Source organism: Corella eumyota, chromosome 4 (assembly GCF_963082875.1).
Source record: "Corella eumyota chromosome 4, kaCorEumy4.1, whole genome shotgun sequence".
Taxonomy (NCBI): Eukaryota; Metazoa; Chordata; class Ascidiacea; order Phlebobranchia; family Corellidae; genus Corella; species Corella eumyota.
Genome location: NC_137493.1, coordinates 9,578,263 through 9,600,008, shown reverse-complemented (window position 1 = coordinate 9,600,008; position 21,746 = coordinate 9,578,263). Strand labels below are relative to the sequence as shown.

The window sequence follows — 21,746 nt, the reverse complement described above, 5'->3', positions numbered from 1 at the left end:
AAAAAAATTATTAAACGCAGGAGTAAACTTTTGTACTAAACTGAAATACGTATAACATATGACGTCACAAACTAGGCGTTTAACAACCTGTCTATTATCATAGATATTACATTTGTAATGTAATATTTGGGCTATCATGGCGCTTCAATTTATTTTACATATTTTGTTAATAACAATGTACCAACATTGACAAATTCAAAAAAGTGAACAAAATATTCGAAAGTGGTCGAATACAGGTGTAAACTTCGTATTTTCGTATAATACGCAACAAAATTGACGTCACAAATTGGGGATTATAACAACTTATTTATTATAGCGCCTCAATTTTTTTTACAAATTTTGTAAAGAACAACGTACCCAACAACGACATTTCTTTAAAAACATATATAAAATATTAAATAGTGGTCAAATACAGGTGTAAACTATGCTTTTTTTATATTATACGCAATAAAAATGACGTCACAAAATGGGGGTTTTAACCATAGAGATACTAATATACACATATTAGTATCTAATATACACATATTAGCATATTTTGTGAATAACAACAACATATTTTGTGAATAACAACGACTTCCCCTTAAAAAGGTAAAAAAAATTATAGAAAGTGGCCAAATACAAGGTATGTCGTATAGCAAAGGTATGTCGTATATTTGTTGGTCGCCTTTACCGGAGTCATGCATTGACAAAACAACTATTGTTAAAAGTTGGTTGTGTTTAATTTTCTTACTGTTTTTATCCAATATCAGCTCGTACGATTCAAAATAAACTTCTCGAAGTTTTGTTTTTTTGGTAGGACCAAAAACACCTGAAATACAGCAATGATTCGCGGGCATATTTAAATATTTGTTAGTAATATCTTTAAAATATTCAATTAAAAAGCATATAAAGATTTTATTTTCTATTTTAAACGGATAAAAATGTATATCAAGAAGTCTAGCTAGTTTGCAAACTAACTTTTAAATTTTGTTTTGCTATATAGACTAAAGTACGGGCTAATAGTAAGCCTAAATCGCGTAAACTGGCCTAAGCCTAATAAATTCCGAATAATAAATATAGAACACTTACCATTTGTTTTTTAAATTAAATTGAACACTTACCATTTAAATTGAGGCGTAGCGGAGTCAATGAATTGAGAGCTTCGGCAATGCATTGTATTAGTTTATCTATGATATAAGCAGTATAAGTGACGTCACAAATTGGCGGTTTTGTTATATATATAAATGGTGTTCTATGTTGCCAAATTATTTAAATTTTTTTAATATATTTTTATTTAATTGTAGTGTTAGTCACACTTTCAAAATTTCTAATTTTTTTAATTAAATTATCTGTTAAATTTTAATATTAAAATGTCATATTTTGTTTTAAAAATAGCCTAAAAGAAGAAATAACTGTTGCTATGGTGACGTAAACAAAAATTAAGAAGTTTCAAGTTTGAAATTCGACTGTTTTTAAATTGGTATAAAAACGCTATACTTTTTAATATAAAAAAACTCTTTAGTTATCTGTAAGTGAAAATGTTTAATCTAATTAAAATATTAACTTAATTTGTTAACTGTTTTTTTTTTTTAAACAAAAAAGAAAACAAAGATGCCCCGAAACAAGTCAGCTCTGAGTCAGAAATCAGATGGAAGCGAAGGAGATATTGAAGGATTTGGTTTGTACCCCATGGTTGCATTTTTAAAACTGATAAGTTTTTTGTTTAACTAGTCAATTGCAAAACTAAGTTATAATCATTGTTATTTAGAAGCTGAGCTTGAAAAGCTTCAACGAAAATATAGAATAATGGAAGGAGATCGACAAGCTTATGCCCTTGAATCTCAAGATCTTATAAGACGGCAACTGTAAGTTTTTATTTTTTTACTTAAATAACGCTTTTGTAACATGTATTAGAATGCCTACTTAGCAATAAAAGGTGAACAAAAACCAATTCCTATTTTATTATTTTGGCTAATTTTTTGTTGCTTTTTGATTTTTTTGTAATTTTCCTTTTTGTGAAGGAAAATATCAATATCGAAAGCTTAGAAAGTAAAAAACACATGATTTGTTAAATTCCAAGCACTAAGCAGTTTATTAATAAATTTTGCTAATGCATAAATATTTGCATTATAGTGCTTACTCTTCTTCAAGTTTCTCAGGTATAAAATTGCTGTGCCTTTAAACTTGTCATATATATATTTTGTTTTTGCTTTGATAGTGTATTACCTAACAAGTAAGTTTTGCAATACAGTAACTTTGTGATTTTTATGTTTTTTTTTGTTGAACTTATAATAACTAACAGCTTAATCAAAACCAAGTTACATTTCATTACAGAATTTAGTAAAATAAACAAAATTAGAATCGTGTAATATTTTTTACAAAATTTAGTTTATTCTAAGTTTGTATACCCGATTGTTTTTAAATAAAAATTAAATTAAATAAGTAACACAAATATTTTGTATATAAGTTTGGTAAGTATTTTTTTTAATTGTGTTAAAAAAGATCAGAAATTGAAAACCTTAAAACTGAAAGAGAAGAACTGATGAAAAATCTTAATCTTGCACAAAGTAAGTTCAACCAAGAAAAGGATAAAGTCAACATTGCTGCTTTGCAACGACTTCTTGATGAAAAAGGTAAAAAATGTAAACCTGAAAATATTAAATTGAAAACCAGTTTTATTAAATAATTTAATGCCATTTATACACATTTTTTATTGCTAATATCTATAGTTAAAAATGTTTGGATAATAAGTTACCTTGAATTTTAAATTTATAAACATTAATTAAACAAACAGCAACAGATTAATAAAAAAAAGCATAACTATTTCTATTTTTAACGCATTAAAGAAAGTGAAAAATTGTTTACAAAAAAGAAACTAATTTTATGCATCATGCATTAAAATTTGTAAACAGTGTTAGATTTTTGACATAACTTTATGTTTTGGTATGAAATTATACTCACATAATTCCATGTTTTACTACTTATATATAAGTATAAACTGGAATGTTATCTTGTTTATGTATTTTAGATGAGTGTGTAAATGAGATTGATCAAGAACGTGTGATTCAGATAAAATTTGAGGAAGATATTCGCGAATGGGAAGAAAAAGTACAAAACCAGCGAAAAAAAATGGGTGAGGTTGTTTCAACTCGATTTCTCGCTCAGCAAACTCAAAAAAGGATGAGTGTTCTTGAGGGAAGACTACACAGAGTAAAACAAATTTTCTTTAAAATGAAAACAAAAATTGTTTTAAAATTCATTAAAAATCAAATTTGACAATTGTTTTTTCTCTTTTTAAACACCAAATTCTAATTTAATTAATTTTTGCTGGTAAATAATTATTTATTTGTTTAAAGGCCCTATCCAAGTTTAACATTGCCCTTACTAAGAACAGTGCATTGCGTGAACAAATTGAAACTTTAAGAATTGAAAAGGGGAGATTTCAGCAACTGTACAAAAAACTTGAAAAGGTATGTAATAATACAATACATTTTTATTAAAACAATAAATGCACAACATTTCGTCTGTTTCAAAAACTAGAAAAAATAGGAATGTATGTTCTGTTTTATTAGACTAAGCACCCTTAAATATAACAATGTGTAATATTGATTAATTTTGCCTAAGATAGACTTTTAATTACAATTACTTTTTTGATTTATAATGTCCATTAAAAATAAAATTCTACATTTAAAAAAAATCTACATTTCTTAGGTTAGTGGTCAAAACAAGAAATTTATATATCTTTTTTTAAATTACCATATGTCCCCTACCTTAACCTCATATAACTTATTTACATTTTTTTGTTCAAATTATTTTATCTATTCTGCATGATAAAGGAATTAAAGGACCTTAAAAGGGAAATTGGGCAAGTAATTGAAGCATCAACACTGGCTTATGATCAACGAGATGAAGCTCACAGTAAAATATTTTTGCTTAAAGAAAAGGCAGACAAAGATTTGCAACTTTTTAATGCTGATATTAAGGTTTCAAAAAATTTATTTTATTTTTTGGTTTATTTGTGATATGGTTAATCAGTTTTGTTTTTCCAATGGTATTTAAATTACACTATTTATTACTAAAAACAAAATGTTTGATTTTTAGGAATTAAACAGAGTGATAGACCATGACAAAAAGTTGAGAGAATTTATGTTGATGAAGGATTTTACAAGAGGTCTAAGCATGGTCAGATCTCGAAAAGGTTAAAAAATTTGGCTATGCATTAGTAACCCACAAATATTGCTCTTTAATTTGTTTTGTTAAAATTAGTATTAGGTTCAAATATTGATTGTAAGCAAATGCAAATTAAAAAATTAAAACACATACATTTCTACATCCAATTTTCCTTTTATTTTCTTTTTACTTTTTTGGTAGGTTAATTTAATTTAACATAGTTATAATTTATTGTTTTGTTAGCCAATTATATTTAATTGTGTAAATAGTCTTGTATTAAATTTTAGATAAAGATATAAAAAAGAAAGGAGATGGCAGAGAAAGTATTGAAACTTACGAAAACGCATTTCGGGAAATTGAAGAAATTACTGGAAGCACAGATATTGATGAAATTGTTTCAAACTTTATCAAAGGTTTTTTTTTTGTAACTTGTCTTTTAAATAAACATGTGTTTGTACTATAATTCCCTAAATATTATTTCACTTAAGGTATTTTTACTTTTCAGTTGAGGATTGCAATTTTGCTTTGTTTAATTATGTAAATGAACAAAATAATGAAATTGAAAGAATTCATGACATTATTGCAATGGTAATTTTTTAACATTGTTTACATTTAGTATATTTTTATACTTTGTAATGCAGTTCAATAAAACTTTCAGTATTATTAATCCATTACATTTAGATTCAAAAAAACATAGCAGAGTTTAGAGGAGAAGGATTAAAATTGGACACGGATCGAAAACAGATTCTGGATGATCTGGAAGAATCAAGAAAATTTGCCTCTCATAAATATTCGGAAAATGAACACATGTTAAAAGCAACACTCAAGATTTTGGATCAACTAAAAATAGGTAACTTTTATAACAATTTATGTGCAATGTCCACTGGAATGAAAATTCAGAATATTATTTTGCTGTTTAATAAAAAAAAACTTTTTAAATATTCTCAATAAAAAATGGTTAGCTTTTTAATAAAACAATATGCTGTTCAAAAATTTTTATAAATTTAAATATTCTATTTTTTAAGGAATCGCCTCTCTTTTTAAGAGAATAGGTTGTGATAGCGCTGCTTTAAATGATTTACTTGGGAGTTCAGAGGGTGTTAAAAATGATAATATGATGCAATATCTTGGTTTAATTGAGCAAAGAGCAAATGAATTATTGACTGCTCAGTCTTACATTAATTCTCAGGTTATTTAAAACTTAATTTTTTTAAACAAACATTTTTTGATAGTTTCTCATTAAATAATAAAGAGATGGTATTACCAAAAATCTGTAATTAATTTTTAAGGATTACGAAAAACCATATGACCCCCAAGAAACAGCTCGAATTATTTTAGGTCAAGTACCAGTGGAACCCATTCAACCACTTCTTATTGCTCCCCCTTCGACTGGGTAAAATTTGTAAATTGTTTGTTTTTTAATTAGCCCTCCTGTTTTTTTTTAATTAGACAGAGTTAAATTACAACCAGAGACAGTTTTTTAGAAAAATTCCAAAAAAAGTGACTAAAATCAACTAAATAAAAAAATATTAACAGTATCCTTAGCAAATAATAAAAAAGGATTCACAACAAAGTAAGATTTATTATAAAGATAGATATTAAATTTACAAACCGCTTATTTGCGATTGCATTTAACATTAGAGACTTAAGAGATCGCGCCAAAGCAAACAAGTTGTTAGCTTCAGTACTTCAAATCAAGTAAACAGTTTGTTAAGATCAACCTATAATATGTATTTAAATGTTGCAAATTGGGTTTAAATTTTAAATGGAATAAAGAGCAATGTACATTTTAAGTTAATGAGTAATAAAATACAAATTAATTAAGTTCATTTATTTTTTTGGGAAGAGTTTTTAATATTTCTTTTATAGAGATGATTATGACAGCGATGAAATAGAAGCAAGAAATGAGGAAGAAAACCGACCACTCACCCAACACGAACTGAAAGAAAGAATTATGAAAGGGGTAAATATCTTTTTTTAAATGATTTTCTACAATTCTGTAATTTTTAGAAGCACTTGTAATTTATGGTTTTTAAAAAAAAAAACTAGAATTTAAGGTCCTAGCCAATTCTCTTTCCTACTTTACAGCCAAATTCTTTTTTGCATTTCGGGATTTCAACTGATTCTCTCCCGTACTTTTTTTTTCCCTAATACCTAAGGATTCCAGCATATTCTAATTGTACTTTACAATTCTTAGTTTTTTCCAAAAACCGTAATGTTTAAGTGATCAAAATAATTATGTTTTGTAAGGTCATTAAAAAAGAAGCAGCGGCTTCCAAAAAGGGATTTAGATATGATCTTTCAGCTGCCAAAAAGAAATAACTGTACCTGTGCCAATAACAACACAAAATGGCTGAAGCTGTGTTATCTTAGTACCAACTATTACCTAAAAGTTATTAGATTTAGTTAATTTGCTCTTGCATTTTTTTACCTTTAGTTATTGCTACAAACTACTTAAAACATAAAGTTTGCTATATATTTATTATTTAATACACATCATTGAAGTTACCTCTTATTTTTAATATTCACAAAATATAACACTACAACAATAACAACAAATATGACATAAAACCGAGATTAGTTGTACATTTTTTAAACTTTTTTTTTCTTAACCTTTGGATTAAAAATATAATTGTATATAAAAAATAAACGGTACGCTTCTTGTACCTTTTGTAAATCATTTGTCATATTTTTTAGTTTTTTTAAGTGCAAGCACTCCGAAAATAGGTGAATCAATGGTAGTAAAAATGCTTTTATGATTGCTAGTGTTGCTTACACTTTTAAATAACCACTTTAAAAAAATATGTCTCATTCTTGGTAAAATAGGTTTTGAGGCTTATAGTTTTTGGCCAAATGTATATTTGGTAAAATAATTTTTGATAATAAAACATTAACTAGCATTTTATACCTAATACTTTCGGTAAAATCTATGACACAATTTGGTTAAAAATGCTGTTGAACTAAAGCGTGTAAATTAACCAGCAATGACTGAAAGCGAAATATTGAATTAAATTAGAAACTTAAACGGAAAAAAAATAAATTTGTTAGCCGCCTCGAAAAATGGCTGCTGGCCCAATTTCCGAACGTAATCAAGGTGAGTTCACGTGGGTCAAACATAAGATTATTAAATAACAAAATTGTTTGCATCACTTGCTAACCAGAACTGCCAGAAAGCGTAAAGAATTGAATTAAAAACTTTACTTAAAGCTGATTACTCAGGATCTGGATCAGACTGTAGAACTTTTGCCCATTTACGTTTGTCCATTATTTTTATCGTAATAACTTCACAACTGGCTTAAATTTTATAAATTCTGTTTGTCTGTTAAATACAAATTAATATGAAATTCAATCTTTGGCACAGCTGCACAGTAAACCAAAGATTTGCAGGATTGCCAACCACCCATAATATCTGAATATCTTTAATGATAATTCAATTTTCATTTTTTCTTTTCATTTGAATATAGCCTATAAGATTGAATTATCATAATAAGAATAGTAAACCTGTATACTGACTGTTTACAGAATTTGTGGTAGCCTATTTGCAGCAATTTATCTAACATAATTTTAAATCGACCACATAGTGTAGTGGTAAGAACACTTGCTACACCACTATGAGGTTGTGGGTTCATTCCCCACTGCTCTCATGCTGTAGCGCCCTTAAGTAAGGCGCAAATGGTATGAAGTCTTGCTGAATGGTATGAAGTCTTGCTGAAAAAATAAATGGTATGAAGTCTTGCTGAGCCAGCACTTAATCAGCAGCATAATAACCGGACAGTTATAATCTATAATATCCCAAACTGCCACAGGCAATTTGAGACTGGGTTTGAGTATTAGATGTCATTCTATGTTAAGGTCGCGCATTCGACCTTCTCACATCGAGGATAAAGATATATACAAAAAAAAATTAGGTTTATATATGTTTAACTTTTACATACATGTTACTTTTAGATGCTACTGTGTATGTTGGTGGTTTAGATGAAAAAGTTAGTGAGCCTTTATTGTGGGAGCTGTTTTTACAGGCCGGTGTGGTTGTCAGCACACATATGCCTAAGGTTAGTAATTATACTTTGTTTAAAATTAATGATTTTCTACCGAAATTGTCCTACAGAAGAACCATTCGTATTATATTTTAAAGGTTTTATTAATTTAATTGTTTTTTGCAGTTGGGATAAAAAAAAATTATTTAGAATTGTTTATTATTTAAAGGATCGAATTACGAGTCATCATCAAGGATATGGATTTGTAGAATTTTTAAGTGAAGAAGATGCAGACTATGCTATCAAAATACTAAACATGATAAAATTATATGGAAAACCTATTAGAGTTAACAAGGTATATACTATTTACAGAAAAATTTTAAATAAAACTATATTGCATTGTTTAAAGTTTTTAACAATACCCTATAAGCAGCTTTCGAAATGGGTAAATGTATCTAAACTAGTAAAGTAGTTTTATTTTGATTGAATATTGTAAACAACCACCAAAAACAAAATTAAATATATAAATGCTATGTAATAAATTTTCATTGAATCGATTTAATTAAATTAATCAAAAATAAATGCAGTTTTAGATTTAAATAGTAGGATATTTAAATTTAAGCCACTTATCAAAAAACATATCATTTTATTTCTCCATGAAATGTATTTCTACTGGTTGGTTTTCCCAAATAATTGTTGTTGATAAAGATTATATTTAACTTCTTGGTAAATAATTACCAATTTATAATTAGGCATCATCACATCAAAAGAATTTGGATGTGGGTGCAAACCTATTTATCGGCAACTTAGATCCTGAAATAGATGAAAAACTGCTGTATGATACCTTTAGTGCCTTTGGTGTAATATTGCAAACTCCAAAAGTAGGTTCTTATTTTTTAAGTTTTTATCATTATAATATTATGTGTATATATAAATAAATAATAACATTTTATTCAATATCTTTATATACTTGTTTGTTCTTTATAATTCAATGAATAATAGTGAATTTTCAAATATTGAATGTTGGTGAATCATGGTGAAAGTAAAAACTATTTTAAAATTAAATTTAGTTTTAATTTATAACTTTAATTTTTAAATTAATCTAAATATTGTATATATATATTTTTTAATTTAAAAACTATTAAAATAATGTTGACCAATATTTTACTTTTATTTTCTATTAAGATAATGCGAGATCCTGATACCGGTAATTCAAAGGGATTTGCTTTTATAAATTTTGCTAGCTTTGAGGCTTCAGATGCAGCTTTAGAAGCAATGAATGGGCAGCATCTTTGTAATCGACCTATTAGTATTTCATATGCCTTTAAAAAGGACTCCAAAGGAGAAAGACATGGTGGGGCAGCAGGTAAAATAATTTATTAAATAACAATAATGTAATTTGATTTTTAAATATATATAAGTTAATTTATAAAAAGGCCAATTTAACAATATGCTGCTATCTGTTGCCTTTACAAAATAATAGAATGACAATATTAGTACCTTACTATATGTTAAAAAAATTGTTTCATATTTTAAGAGAGGTTACTAGCTGTACAAAACCCACTCTCACAAGCAGACAGACCTCATACTTTGTTTGCTGATGCTCCAACTGATAACATGCCTTCTGGTATGGACATGGGTAATATGGAAATGCCAGGTAAAAGTTGTTTTTATGTAGAAAAATATGTATCTATTTATTTTTGTGATAATAACTATTTTTAAATTGTTTTAAAATTAGGTATACCACCACCTCCTATGCCAATGCCTGGTATGCCACCTATGGGACCTCCTTTAATGCCACCAATGGGTATGGGACCTGGTTCCATGATGCCACCCCCATTGGGTCACATGCCACCAATGCCCGGCCCTCCTATGCCACCATCTAATGATCATGATCAAATGAACATGGGCGGACTTCCCAATTGGGGTAATCGACAAATGGGCCCCCCTCCACCTAACATGATGCATGGCCCCCCAATGGGTAATATGGGAATGGGTAAGAACTATTATAATGTGAGGTTTATCACACACTATTTTTTGTCCTTATTTAACTGTTTTTTTTAGGACCCCGGATGGGTGGACATTTTGCTCCAAGGGGTCCTCCTATGGGACCACCGATGGGTGGACCATGGGGAGGTCCAAGGGGTCCCATGTTTGAAGGAATGAGGGGTCCACATCCACCAAATATGGGAGGAATGAGAGGCCCTCCTCCACCACCCAGAATGAGTAATATGAGAGGCCCACCACCTCCACCTATGATAGGAAGTCATGGAAACTGGGGGAATGAAAGTTAATAATGTCCTGCTATTTATTTTTGTTACCCCCAAAATTATAATAAACAAGTTATTCTTAAGCCCAACACTATTTTGGTTGGGCATTACTCAAATTGTGTTTACTGTAAAGTTATTAAAAACTCTACAACAACACAAAACTCTGTTACCCATCAATCATGACTACAAAAATTCAACTACGTAGTTTGCATATTTTATTAATAAAATTTTGTCACATTTACAAGCAACTATTATCTATAAACCAAGTTAGATTTTTATTAGAAACTTTGCATATTGGAAAATCTTCAGGATTGTTGCATTTTGTAGATTGAAGAAAATTAAGTATACTTGATTTTGAACTTCCCATAACTAGTACGGAAACTTTTTGCGCAGCATTAAAGGTTTTATATGTTAAAGTTATTCGGTCCGGTGATATATTTGCCGGTGCATTTTCAACCATTGCTACATATCTGTTAAAACAAATATGATTAGAAGCAAATTTTTAAGGTCTATTTTATTAATACATACCTTTGATCATTTATTAAACTTTTATAGTTTGAAAATAAAGAGGCAGTATGACCATCAGATCCCAATCCTAGAACGATGTAGTCCAATTTATAAGATTTTCCGACTATCTCCAACATGGATTGCTCATATTTTAATGCATTAATTTCACTACAACTGCCATCAATACCAATAGGCATCGGGTGAATGTTTGAGTATATTAATTCAGGTATAAAATCAATTAGTTCCTTGCACATGTTAAAAAAATTACTTTCTTTTGAAATATTTGAACACCTTTCATCGACTTGCCAAATATTTGTCTGTTTCCATGGAAAACTAGTTTTCATATGATCTCTAAAATATTTAAATAGTTTTAAAGGGGATGTTCCACCTGAAAATGCAATATTAAAGAAGGTTTGTTGTCTTATCGAATTTATTGCAGCTTCCCTTATATCTTCTGCCAATTGATAAATCACCTCATCACAGCTCCCTGTAATCAAGTTTTGTCCCAAAAACAATTTGTTTAAATGTTTTAAATATTTATTTTGATATTTTAGAGTGTCATTAATATAAACAAAATCTAACTCTTCTGGAGAGCCATAAATAAGTGGATGAGTATCTTTTGTTTCTTTAATAATTGTTCCCCAAATCTTCCAAGATTCTAGCAAAGTATCTTCTGCAACAAATTGTTTCTTCTGGCCGAGAAATACTTTTTCTATTAAAACTGTGTAAGCATCCTTGTTGTTAATTGGAATAAACACAACAAAACATTTAATGGGAATGTTAAATAAAATGAGGTCATCAAATTTGTGAGTTTGTTTCCATCCAGCTGGAACATAATTTGAGTTCATCGGTAACAGTTTAGAAATTAGGATAGCAGGACAGTTTAAGATTCCTTGGCCGATATGAAAAATTATCTCGTGCGAAGAAGAACACTCTAAAAATTTGGAAACTTTAGTAAGGTAATCATTTTATATATATACATTTGATTAAGACAAATATTACCTTTTCTAACCATATTAAAATAAATGTCTTTGAAAGCAATGCGGACGAACCCAACTCTTTCATTTAACTTTTTTCCCGAAACAATAAATATTGGAACATTTTTCCAAGAACTGGAATTTATTTCCATTTTAACACCTTGTATTAAAAAAATGAGTTCACGTATATATTTATGTTTTTTTTGTATATATGTTTATCCTCGATGCGGAAAGGTTAAATGTAGCGCCTTTCTCAAGGGGGCTACAGCGTAAGGGCAGTGGGGATTGAACTCACGACCCAATGGTGGTGTAGCAAGTGTTCTTACCACTACACCACGCTGCCGGTAATATTATTATGTGATTAAGGAATTTTTTAATAGGTTTTCAATAAATTACATATACTTGCAAATGTAGGTGTTCTGGTTGTAACATTATTTTTAGCTTCACTTTGAACTTCTTCCTGATAACCTTAAACAAATACAAAAACACCAAATAAATAAAATTAAATTTTTATTATAAATGTTGTATACCTTTATACTGTCCGATAACAATATTTCTTTTTTTAATTGGTTGTATTTGAGAAATTAATTGATTTTTGGCCAGTGTAAAGTTTTTGATGTTGAATGTATCCATGGTTAATAGACACATAATTTCAAATAAGTGATTCTGCATAACATCACACATAACTCCATACTTATCGTAATATTCTGCCCGTCCTATTTGCAAAATTTCATATTTTATTATAATAAAATATACAATTTAGCTATAAAAATTTTCTAAGGATAACACAAAAATTGTTTAAGACCAATTATTTTTATAAATTTAACAAACTTGGCTATTTTACCTTTGACATCTAATTTTTCTTTTAATACTATTTCTATTCTATCAACAAAATTGAAGTTCATCATGTTATGTATATGGGTGTTAGTTTGCAGAAAAGGTTGGATTTGTTCAACAGTTTGTTTTCCAAGATAATGATCCACCCTTTAGAAATTAAAAAACTATGTAACAAATAATAATTTAAATCGTTTTTGTTCAATTTAACACAATTACCCAAATATACACAACTTTTAAGAAACCTGTAAATGTTTTCATCGCTAAGATATTGCGATATTGATTTGGCTTGAGAAATAGCTGACTTTTCGTCATGACCAAATGGCTTTTCTAAAACAACTTTAACGACATTTTCTTGGTGATTTTGTTGACAAAACAATGATATCCGCTGTGTGGTCTGTTCGTAAGCAAACGGTGGTATTGACAAATAAATTATGTGTTGATAAAGGCAATCCTGTCCTTTGTAACAGAATTTATCACGCTGGTTTTCCAATAATTTGTTGCAATGGTTTGCGTAATCAGCGTCTGTTTTTAATTGTACGTACTTGATTTGTTTAGCATATACATTTTTTGCTTGAATACAATTCTGGTCAACGTTGCTACAAAGAACATACTTCTTAATATTATATTTTAACAGGGAACCACCAACAGACGAATTATCCCTTCCAGCCCCGTAGAACGAGAAACTCCACTGTTTTTCTTTACCGCCTAGATTTTGATAGGCATATTTGTTGAATAAATCAAACAAACCATTCCATAAATATTTCTTTGACAGATCACCATTTGCACCAATCAGCGTTACATCAAGGTAGTTAGAAGGTTTGTTTCGATCTTCATAGTTGGTCATGCCATTTTTTACATTCGCGTAAACAAATGCTAGCAAGTTGCCCCCAAAAATAACACACAAAACAAAGCGCATAATCTCAAACAACTACAAAAATTGGTTAAACGTTTGTTATCTTTGCGTGTAAAATGTTAAGGGGCCTTACTAGACTGTACTTGGTAAAAAATTCTATAGCGGTATTATTGACCTGTACGAAACAATTAACGACAAGATAATAATTAACTACGCAACAAAAAATAAGCACTCATACGAGTTTAAAATGTTAAACTCGATCAACATTAGTTGTGTAAGACAAGAAGAGGACATTCAAATAATTTTTTAATTGCACAGAGCCTAAACATAATTTTTTTGTGTATACAAAACGGCAACTATAGGTAAAATGCCATTTTTTTAAATGTAAGGGCGCCGCTTTGTGAACAAACATTTTATTCAATTTAAAAAAAAAGGCAAACTTCAAAGCGATTACCCGACTATGATGTGCCGATCTAAGTGCAATCGAAACCGTCGCCAAATGAAATGTAAGCAAGGCCACGATGTAGAACAGTTAGATCGGCTATCTTGCAATACAATTTTTGTTTCGTTGTAGTAAAAAGTAATGACGTAGTGTAAAGGTGCATGTCGTGTAAAATTTTTTTCTATTTTAAAAGTTGTTTGGAATGTTTAAAAAAGCCTGAAAAAAGGACTCATAAAAATTATAAAGCGTTTTTACAGTTAGACAGTTTCGTATGCAGTAGATAAGTAAACCAAACAGTTATCTGAGGGTTTTTTTCAGTGCGTTAAATGGTCAGTAATGATTATAATCGGATTATTTCGAAAATTTTGGTCAAGTTTAAGCTGTACTATTTATTAAAAATGAATAAACGGCTGGTTTTATTTATTTTACAATTAACTATAACTTTATTTTAATTGTATAAAGATTAATTTATTGATGTATTTAAGTTATGAATAATGGAATTAAAAATCAACAAAGCAAAAACATGAGTAGCGTTGTTGTCCAAACTTATATGCAAGGTCATAATTTTACAAAAGATAATGCAAACTGTGCTGTCAGACCTCCAACCATAGGTGAAGAACATGAAGTTGCATCTACAGATGGAAGACAATCCACCCACAGCAGTATTAGTGGAAAATCTGAAGTTTCCACAGTAACATTAAGGTTATAAAATAGCTATGTTTAATAAATAGCTCTTGGTAAACACTCTGTAAAATTAACTTACTAGTAGTTTTTGGTAACACTTTGTAAAATATGTATTTCTTTTTTACAAAAAAGTATTTAATTTCAAACAGGCGAACTGATGGAAATCTTGGCTATGAACCTGAAGGAAGTGATTCACCACTACCAGCTTACGAACGTTGGAAATTATCACTTTATAACATGTTAGATGATAGTGAGGGTGTTAAGACTTTTATGAAATTTTTGATTGATCTTAAACAGCAGAGTATACTGGAAGGGTGGCTAGCAATGAAGGGTTTTCGCAATTTTGGATTAAAAATAAATCGAAGTGAGAATTCTTCTGCTGCATCTTCAACAACTGGTTCAATTTCAAATAAAACAATCAACGCAGTTATGGACCAAGAAACTAAAACAAAAAGGTAATACTAATTTACATGTTTTGTATGAAAAGGAAGTGGTGCAACCAGGAATTTAACTTGTATATGACAATAAAAAGGGAATATATATAGTCAGCAGATGTAATTATTGGACAGTTAAAGTTTGGAAGTAATTAGTGGATACCATTCCCATTTTTTTAAGATTGTCCTTGTTTAATAATATTTTGTGGTTACAAAATCTTAATGTTTAAATGCCAAGAAACAAGGAAGAGCTTCTAAGCATCCTTTTTTTTAAAAGTATAAACATAAAAAGATAAATTCATGTGAATGAATAGAAAAATTATATATTAGTGATTTTAATTATAAAAAGTTGTTGGATATAGCATATGTAAAAAACATGCAAATGTTAGTAAAACAACGACATAAAAATGTATTCCATCTTAAAAATGCGTTATTACAAAAAAAACTTTACAGCCTAGAAAAATTGATATGTCCCATGGAAATTGTAAATAATAAATATATTTATTTTATGTTGTAAAAAAATCTTTCTTTCCTAAATATCTGTTTCATGTTCTAAGGATAAAATGACCCTGTTTTAAAGTTTTGTAGTTCATTAAATTACTTTTAATAAGCATTATTAAAAGGGTTCATTAACTTTTTTTAGGGTGTCCATTAATTACTCCATTTGTGAAGGTAATATTGGCCAACTTAACTTTTAAATTTTTGGGGAATTTGTTTAATATTTTTTTAAGTTTATATTTAATCTTAATAATAAATATTGCACTATATTATGCACAAAAACTTATTGGTTTTAAAATTTTTGAACAAAAAGGCTATGGCCAATTTTATCAAAAACGGCAAGTAATTACCCTTCCATTGACTATACTCTATAAATAATACATGGAGGCAACAGAAAAAAAATGTAATCTATGTTAAGGTCCAAAACTTGCTATGAAAAGCCTATTCCATGTTCATACAAATCTGTTAAAATGTATAATGGCATGGTCCCCAAACCAAAAAACCTTTTATACTTTTTCAAGTAACTTAAATATATATTTGTTTTGTAGAGTTAAACTGGCAAAAAAAATTTACAAAGCATACTTAGGAAGTGGAGCACCCACTTTTGTTTCCGCAATCATTAAAGATGCAACAAAGTCATACATTGCTGCACAAATTAAAGAAGCACAAAGGGTATTTGTAAATTAAATAATATGTAAATAAAATGTTTGTTTTTTTCAACTAAAAATTTTTTTCTTAGTTACTTAATACCAGTGGTCCCCAAAATGCACAGGAAATTTTAAATCATGAATTGGACTCAGAATTGTTTCATCAGGCACAGACTGAAATTGAATTGAATGTCGAAAAGTTTGCTTATAAAGAGTTTTTGGAGAGTGATCGTTTTTCCCAATATTCTGCCCAGTGTGTAAATTCTAGTAGTTCTAAGACAACATTGCCTTCAAACGAGTTACCATCTTCCCTACCTCAAATCCACGTAAGTTGGAGTTTACAAAATGAAAAAGTTAAATAATTCCTTTTTCTACCAGCAACTTACATAGACACTATTTTATTAAAAAAATTAAATTTTGATCAAACACACAAAATTTATATACTATGGCAACTGTAACTGTGGATAATGTATGATAGTAATACCTAAAAAAACAAAAAAAAATAGACAGATATGTGGGTAAACATTTTAAGTAGATAACATAGCCTGTTTAAGTTCATGGACTGACATAATAATTTTAAAAATATTATTTTTATGATAAAGATAACTATCGCTAACAGCACTAGCTGTGTTCCAGCAGTAAAGGAAATATATTTGGCATCAAATAGCAAGTTCAAAAGAGTCTTAAATTATTTTAATAAATGATTATTAGGCATTTTAATAAAAGTTAGTTTAATTAGATTATTACTGAAGTTTTAACACAAATATATTTTACGGATTTTTACTAAAGTATTGAATTGCTAATTTAAATTTATTTTCATAGTATTTTTGGAGTGGTTTGAACTTAAGAGAAATTATTGATGCAGTAGGAAAGGGAGTTTTTAAAATAATGAATAACCATGGAGCTGTTCTCGAAGGCAAAAACGCTATATAGGAATTTTAAGTAGGCAGTTTATTTTTACTTTGGGTTGCATTGCGGGGGTGAAAGATCATACACGAGTATTTATGCAAGCTTTCTGTATTTGAGATTAAATTTTTAAATTACCAGTTACCATATTTACAAATAGAAATACATTAACAAACCAGAAATTTACCTCGATACTTAAAGGCTGGAACCCATACTAAAACAACTTATCTTTACATTCAATATATAAAGCAAACTTTAAAGTTTTATTGTTTAAAATCGTTTAGTTTATTTCTAAACTCATTGAAAAACTTCTGTTAAAAATTGAAAAAAAAGATTTAAGCAACACCAGGATATTATTGTGAGTCGTGACACAATTGTATTGCATATGGAAACAATTTTTAAATACAAAAAAAAATAGCAATGGCATAGACAACTGCTATTGTAAGGTTATTTAAGGTGGATTTATTTAAAATACCAAAATCTTATTGCTTTTATTCTAAAATATTATTATAAAAAAAGCTTGGGCTTGCATCTTAATACTTTATTCTTTTGGCATTAAGACTTAAATATTTTGGAGTCAATTTCAGATTTCTATTGTCATTACACAGATTCATTTTTAAATTTTTATTATTTAGATTTTACAAGCTCCAACTTTATCTGATTCTGTAAACGAGAATGGTTTATTTCCACAGAATCCTCGTTACTTGCCCATTTTGGAAGAAGGAAGTATTTGGAATTTACCCAACAATAGGTGAGAACAACTTTTTATTCCTAACATTTTTGTTTACAGTTTGTTTTTATTATAAGCTTATTTAATCTTATTTTAACTAAAACTAAGGTATACATATATATTTTTTACAAAATGTTTTAAAATAAAAAGGTCATTGCGTTCATTATAGCTTAGGTATTATTTCAACTATTTTTATTCAAGTTTAGTAATTATATTGTTATAGAAATACACAACAAAGTAGTGGTGGTTTAAGATCAGAGGCAATTCGAAATTCTATGAATAACAAAAATTCATTTGAAAGAAATATTTATTCTTCACAGGATTCTGATACAGTATATTACTAAATAAATAAACATTTTTTGTTTAACCTAAGCACTGCAAAAGACAGTCTAGGATTTGTTTAAAAAGTTTTATATATTGAGATAATTCGATTTTATAAGAACTCATACTTACTGTCAATTGCAATAATTTTACTTTAACTTATAATAATTTTATCTGTTTCAGAAACGTGCAGCATACCCCTATTACACACCCAGTTGGGCTGCACCTCCAGCCTCAGCAATTGGAAGTGATCAAGCTTCAAAATCCTCCGATGCCACTTCTGACACATTATCTATGGATAGTAGTAGCATTGACATTGCTGGCTATCCTCAAACCAGGGCAGGTTAGTTTATTTTATATTGTTACGTTAGGATTTAGCAAAACTTTTACAATAAATTTATCAACTTTTTGTTTAACATATTATATACAATATTTAAAAAAGTGGTTAAATCAACAAATTTAAATTTATCTCAAGTAGTAATGTAATAAATCCAGCTGCGGAAGCTGGCACAAAGGGCTAAATATTTCAATATTTATGGATGTGATTTTTTGATATTATTTTAAATGCACTGTAATACTACCACTTGCATCAAAACTTATAATATCGCTAATCCCAAATGTTTTGTTTACCTAAAGTAGCATATGCTTTATATATAACCCTAAAAAAGTTTTCGGTTTGTTTAAAATGAAATGTTTAATTTATTCTTAAATTTAAGGTCAAAAAAGAATGATTCGAAAACAAGTCAAAGTTAATACTGTCCACTCTTTACCATCATGTTGCCATGTCCCAAGAACACAAAGGTACACTTCAAAAATCTTAAAACCACAAGCACACCATCTCAGCACCTGTATTTAACATTCTTTTTTTAATAGGATTTCTCATGACAAAAAGGAAATTCCATCTATGGCAACCAACAATCCTGCTGCCTTTTTCGAGTTGCTCAAGGGCAAGCTAGAAGAATACAAAGAAGAACTTAAAAGGAAAAAGATTATGGCTAACCGTGCAGCACGAATTATGGAAGACAATAAGGCAACAACAGAAGCTGCCACAGCTAGAACCAACATCCGAGATGACGAGGACATGGATAAATTGTTGGCTCGTCATGTTGCCAAAGAGATCCACAGCCCTGGTGGTCGTAATTCACCTCCTGTTATAATTGGTAAAAAGAAGATGTTACCTTTGCATGACCCCTTTTATGGCCAGCCAAAACCAATTGCCACAGCTCCCGAAACATTGCCAGGTGCATATGAATCTGCACCCACCAAAGCTACTAGAATACAGGAATTATCAAAAGCACAAAGAAAGGATGCAGCTATTATTAGACAACGACAGGACACTACTAGAGCTGGACTAGTTCCTGGGATGGCTCAAAATAAGGTTCCGGATGTACCAACACCAGTGAGTATTGAGTTCAGTTATATAAAAAAACTGCTTAAATATTTTAAGTATAATTATTAACTTTTTATGAGTAGTAAGAAAAAAATAGGCTTATTATAATGATTTTTTTAGGTCAATCCTGTTGATAAAAACCAAATGATTCATGCCTGGATACAAATGGATCCACCAACAAGCACTACCACTAGTAACAGGTTCGCTTATATTTATAATTTATTTAAAAATAACTATATTTTTGGTGATTGAATATAAAATCATAGATACTGATATTTTTACAGAAATAACAATGAAATACCGTATGTTCATCCTATGAGTAGCACTGGTCTTACCACTCAGTCATCATTAGTAAACCGCACTGGTAGAAAAAAACAAGCAATGCCCTTACAACCCTTAGCACAAGATCCCAGTCTTCCACTATTGTCACATCCGGATGCAAATACAACTATTGAGGAGGTTAAGCGCAGACTTATTGCTGAAACAGAAGCAGGTGTATCTTCTTCCTTATCCGGTATATCTTCATCCTTATCACAACATCTACCTATCAACAATGCTTCTCGATTAACTACCTCGTCTTTTTCGTTAAAACCTCAGGGCTCTTCCGAGATTAGAGCCTTAGATGTCGTGCGGAAAACATCTTGTTCAGACACTGATTCGTCAACCGATACAGCAACTTTTGCAAACACTACTGGTTATTCTCAAACCCTTAACACTTCTGAAACAACAAAGGACAATTCAACAACTGTAGTTTACTACATGCCACAACAGCCTGTTCCTTATAAAGTTAAAATCCCATGCTGTAATTTAACCCTCGGCCAATTTAAACAATGTCTTACTAAAAAGAATCTTTACAAATATTACTTTAAACAGAGATCAGTTGAAATGGGCCAAGCTGTGTATTTTGAGGTCACAAAGGAAAATGAGAGACTACCACTCTGGGAAGGAAACGTTGTTGCAAGGTTAGAAATTTTGTAAGTAAAACTGCCTTTTTTATAATGCTGTTCACTTTTTCTATTAATTTTAATACACTTGTCATATATATTTACAATTTATTAAGGTATCTAATAAAATAAAATGTTTTTTGTTGTTATATATTGAACCTTTTTTTTAATTATGAAAAGTTTTATTAATTTACTATTTTAATTAATTAAAAACGGTGTTTAAACTGCCTATTGGCATAAATAATGCTGACTATTAAGTTGCCCAAATTACTTTTGCTGCAAAGCACTTTCTTGAATAGTTTTACCCAAACTATTTCATATATAACCAACTTAAGAATGTATAAAATATTAACTAATGTGCACATTTTTTCAAGTGATATTTTTTCCTGTTTTATGCCTTGTGTAGTTTCGTTCAAATTTTGTTTGTTTGGCATAGTTTTTGTCAAATTTCAATTATTTTTCTCCATAGTACATCTTGTTTTTATAATTTATTTAAAAAATGTGTTTTAATGTCCTGTTCTTTAACTAGAGTTTTTACTTTACTGTATTAATAAAAATGTTATTTAAAGAAATTACTTAAGCACTTTTTCGCTGAAAATTTTTCAATGTTTTAGTTTAGTTTTTAAATTTGTTGAAAACCAAACAATAACTTTAGTCTATACGTATTTATATTTTTGTGTATCACTAATTTTATATCAACTAAATGTAAAACGGACGTGGCTATTTTTAATAGTGCAATCAAGCATCAGCATTAAAAATAAAAAGAATGTTACTTTGAACTTTTTCTATAACTATATGGTCACCGAAAAATGTTTTGGAACAAGGCCTGCATAAAACTAACTTTTAAGATTAGCCTTGCAATTGTCAACTTAGCAATACTTATGTATTACAAAGCAGTATGTTTGCCTCTTAAAACAGTAAAAAGTGTAACGTACTGTTACTAAACTATAAGTTAAAATACAGCTCATAAATGTTGCTAACACCAGGCTTAGTTTTACAATATAGTATTAAAATCAAATCATGTGCAATGGTATATAGAAAAATAGAGAATTTTTTGTATTTCTAAAAAAGCGGTTCTGGCATAATGCTGTCAAATATAAATTTGTGCAACAAATAGAATTAATACAGACGATTTGACGGAATTATAAGTATATGGTATAAGTAACGGTTGATCAACCCA

The 21,746-nt window shown here is 29.1% G+C and overlaps 4 protein-coding genes across 5 annotated transcripts; 3 read left to right on the top strand and 1 right to left on the bottom strand.

Annotated features, from left to right (window-relative positions):
- The first annotated feature begins 1,432 nt into the window (after positions 1–1,432).
- LOC145750182 (coiled-coil domain-containing protein 63-like) lies at positions 1,433–6,792 on the top strand. Its single transcript, XM_082566147.1, has 15 exons — positions 1,433–1,507; positions 1,582–1,657; positions 1,748–1,844; positions 2,482–2,612; positions 3,008–3,189; positions 3,336–3,449; positions 3,816–3,962; positions 4,081–4,177; positions 4,437–4,562; positions 4,655–4,737; positions 4,831–4,999; positions 5,175–5,338; positions 5,439–5,542; positions 6,019–6,112; positions 6,400–6,792. Exons 2-15 carry the CDS (start codon positions 1,591–1,593, stop codon positions 6,469–6,471), a joined length of 1,647 nt encoding a protein of 548 aa, XP_082422273.1. The 5' UTR covers positions 1,433–1,507; positions 1,582–1,590; the 3' UTR covers positions 6,472–6,792.
- Positions 6,793–7,111: 319 nt separating this feature from the next.
- LOC145751567 (splicing factor 3B subunit 4-like) lies at positions 7,112–10,647 on the top strand. Its single transcript, XM_082567745.1, has 8 exons — positions 7,112–7,243; positions 8,098–8,201; positions 8,356–8,481; positions 8,879–9,007; positions 9,312–9,492; positions 9,664–9,783; positions 9,865–10,122; positions 10,191–10,647. Exons 1-8 carry the CDS (start codon positions 7,210–7,212, stop codon positions 10,418–10,420), a joined length of 1,182 nt encoding a protein of 393 aa, XP_082423871.1. The 5' UTR covers positions 7,112–7,209; the 3' UTR covers positions 10,421–10,647.
- Positions 10,597–13,635, bottom strand: LOC145751566 (GDH/6PGL endoplasmic bifunctional protein-like). Its single transcript, XM_082567744.1, has 7 exons — positions 12,960–13,635; positions 12,725–12,864; positions 12,411–12,596; positions 12,283–12,348; positions 11,906–12,040; positions 10,925–11,837; positions 10,597–10,866 (listed from the first exon to the last, which is right to left on the bottom strand). Exons 1-7 carry the CDS (start codon positions 13,631–13,633, stop codon positions 10,635–10,637), a joined length of 2,346 nt encoding a protein of 781 aa, XP_082423870.1. The 5' UTR covers positions 13,634–13,635; the 3' UTR covers positions 10,597–10,634.
- An 850-nt stretch (positions 13,636–14,485) lies between these two features.
- Positions 14,486–21,310, top strand: LOC145750181 (axin-1-like). Of its 2 annotated transcripts, XM_082566146.1 has the most exons (12): positions 14,486–14,714; positions 14,846–15,151; positions 16,177–16,300; positions 16,368–16,601; positions 17,817–17,932; positions 18,135–18,243; positions 18,416–18,575; positions 18,949–19,033; positions 19,106–19,631; positions 19,743–19,822; positions 19,907–20,115; positions 20,496–20,512. In XM_082566146.1, the coding sequence occupies exons 1-12, from the start codon at positions 14,500–14,502 to the stop codon at positions 20,504–20,506; spliced, it is 2,175 nt and encodes a 724-aa protein (XP_082422272.1). In that variant the 5' UTR covers positions 14,486–14,499; the 3' UTR covers positions 20,507–20,512. The 2 variants fall into 2 exon arrangements, with proteins under 2 accessions (XP_082422272.1, XP_082422271.1); XM_082566145.1 differs by having other exon boundaries at positions 19,907–21,310.
- Positions 21,311–21,746: the final 436 nt, after the last annotated feature.

Excerpts from the sequence above, each read along its gene's own strand:
- LOC145751567 (XM_082567745.1), top strand. The coding sequence starts at position 7,210 with ATGGCTGCTGGCCCAATTTCCGAACGTAATCAAG. Across the intron at positions 7,244-8,097 it reads AATTTCCGAACGTAATCAAG|ATGCTACTGTGTATGTTGGT; the intron begins GTGAGTTCACGT and ends TGTTACTTTTAG. Across the intron at positions 8,482-8,878 it reads AACCTATTAGAGTTAACAAG|GCATCATCACATCAAAAGAA; the intron begins GTATATACTATT and ends ATTTATAATTAG.
- LOC145750181 (XM_082566145.1), top strand. The coding sequence starts at position 14,500 with ATGAATAATGGAATTAAAAATCAACAAAGCAAAAACATGAGTAGCGTT. Across the intron at positions 17,933-18,134 it reads TGGAATTTACCCAACAATAG|AAATACACAACAAAGTAGTG; the intron begins GTGAGAACAACT and ends ATATTGTTATAG. Across the intron at positions 19,034-19,105 it reads CATGTCCCAAGAACACAAAG|GATTTCTCATGACAAAAAGG; the intron begins GTACACTTCAAA and ends TTTTTTTAATAG.
- LOC145750182 (XM_082566147.1), top strand. The coding sequence starts at position 1,591 with ATGCCCCGAAACAAGTCAGCTCTGAGTCAGAAATCAGATGGAAGCGAA. Across the intron at positions 3,963-4,080 it reads TTTTTAATGCTGATATTAAG|GAATTAAACAGAGTGATAGA; the intron begins GTTTCAAAAAAT and ends TTTGATTTTTAG. Across the intron at positions 4,563-4,654 it reads TGTTTCAAACTTTATCAAAG|TTGAGGATTGCAATTTTGCT; the intron begins GTTTTTTTTTTG and ends TTTACTTTTCAG.
- LOC145751566 (XM_082567744.1), bottom strand. The coding sequence starts at position 13,633 with ATGCGCTTTGTTTTGTGTGTTATTTTTGGGGGCAACTTGCTAGCATTT. Across the intron at positions 12,597-12,724 it reads AGAAAAATTAGATGTCAAAG|GACGGGCAGAATATTACGAT; the intron begins GTAAAATAGCCA and ends TTTTGCAAATAG. Across the intron at positions 12,349-12,410 it reads TGTTATCGGACAGTATAAAG|GTTATCAGGAAGAAGTTCAA; the intron begins GTATACAACATT and ends TATTTGTTTAAG.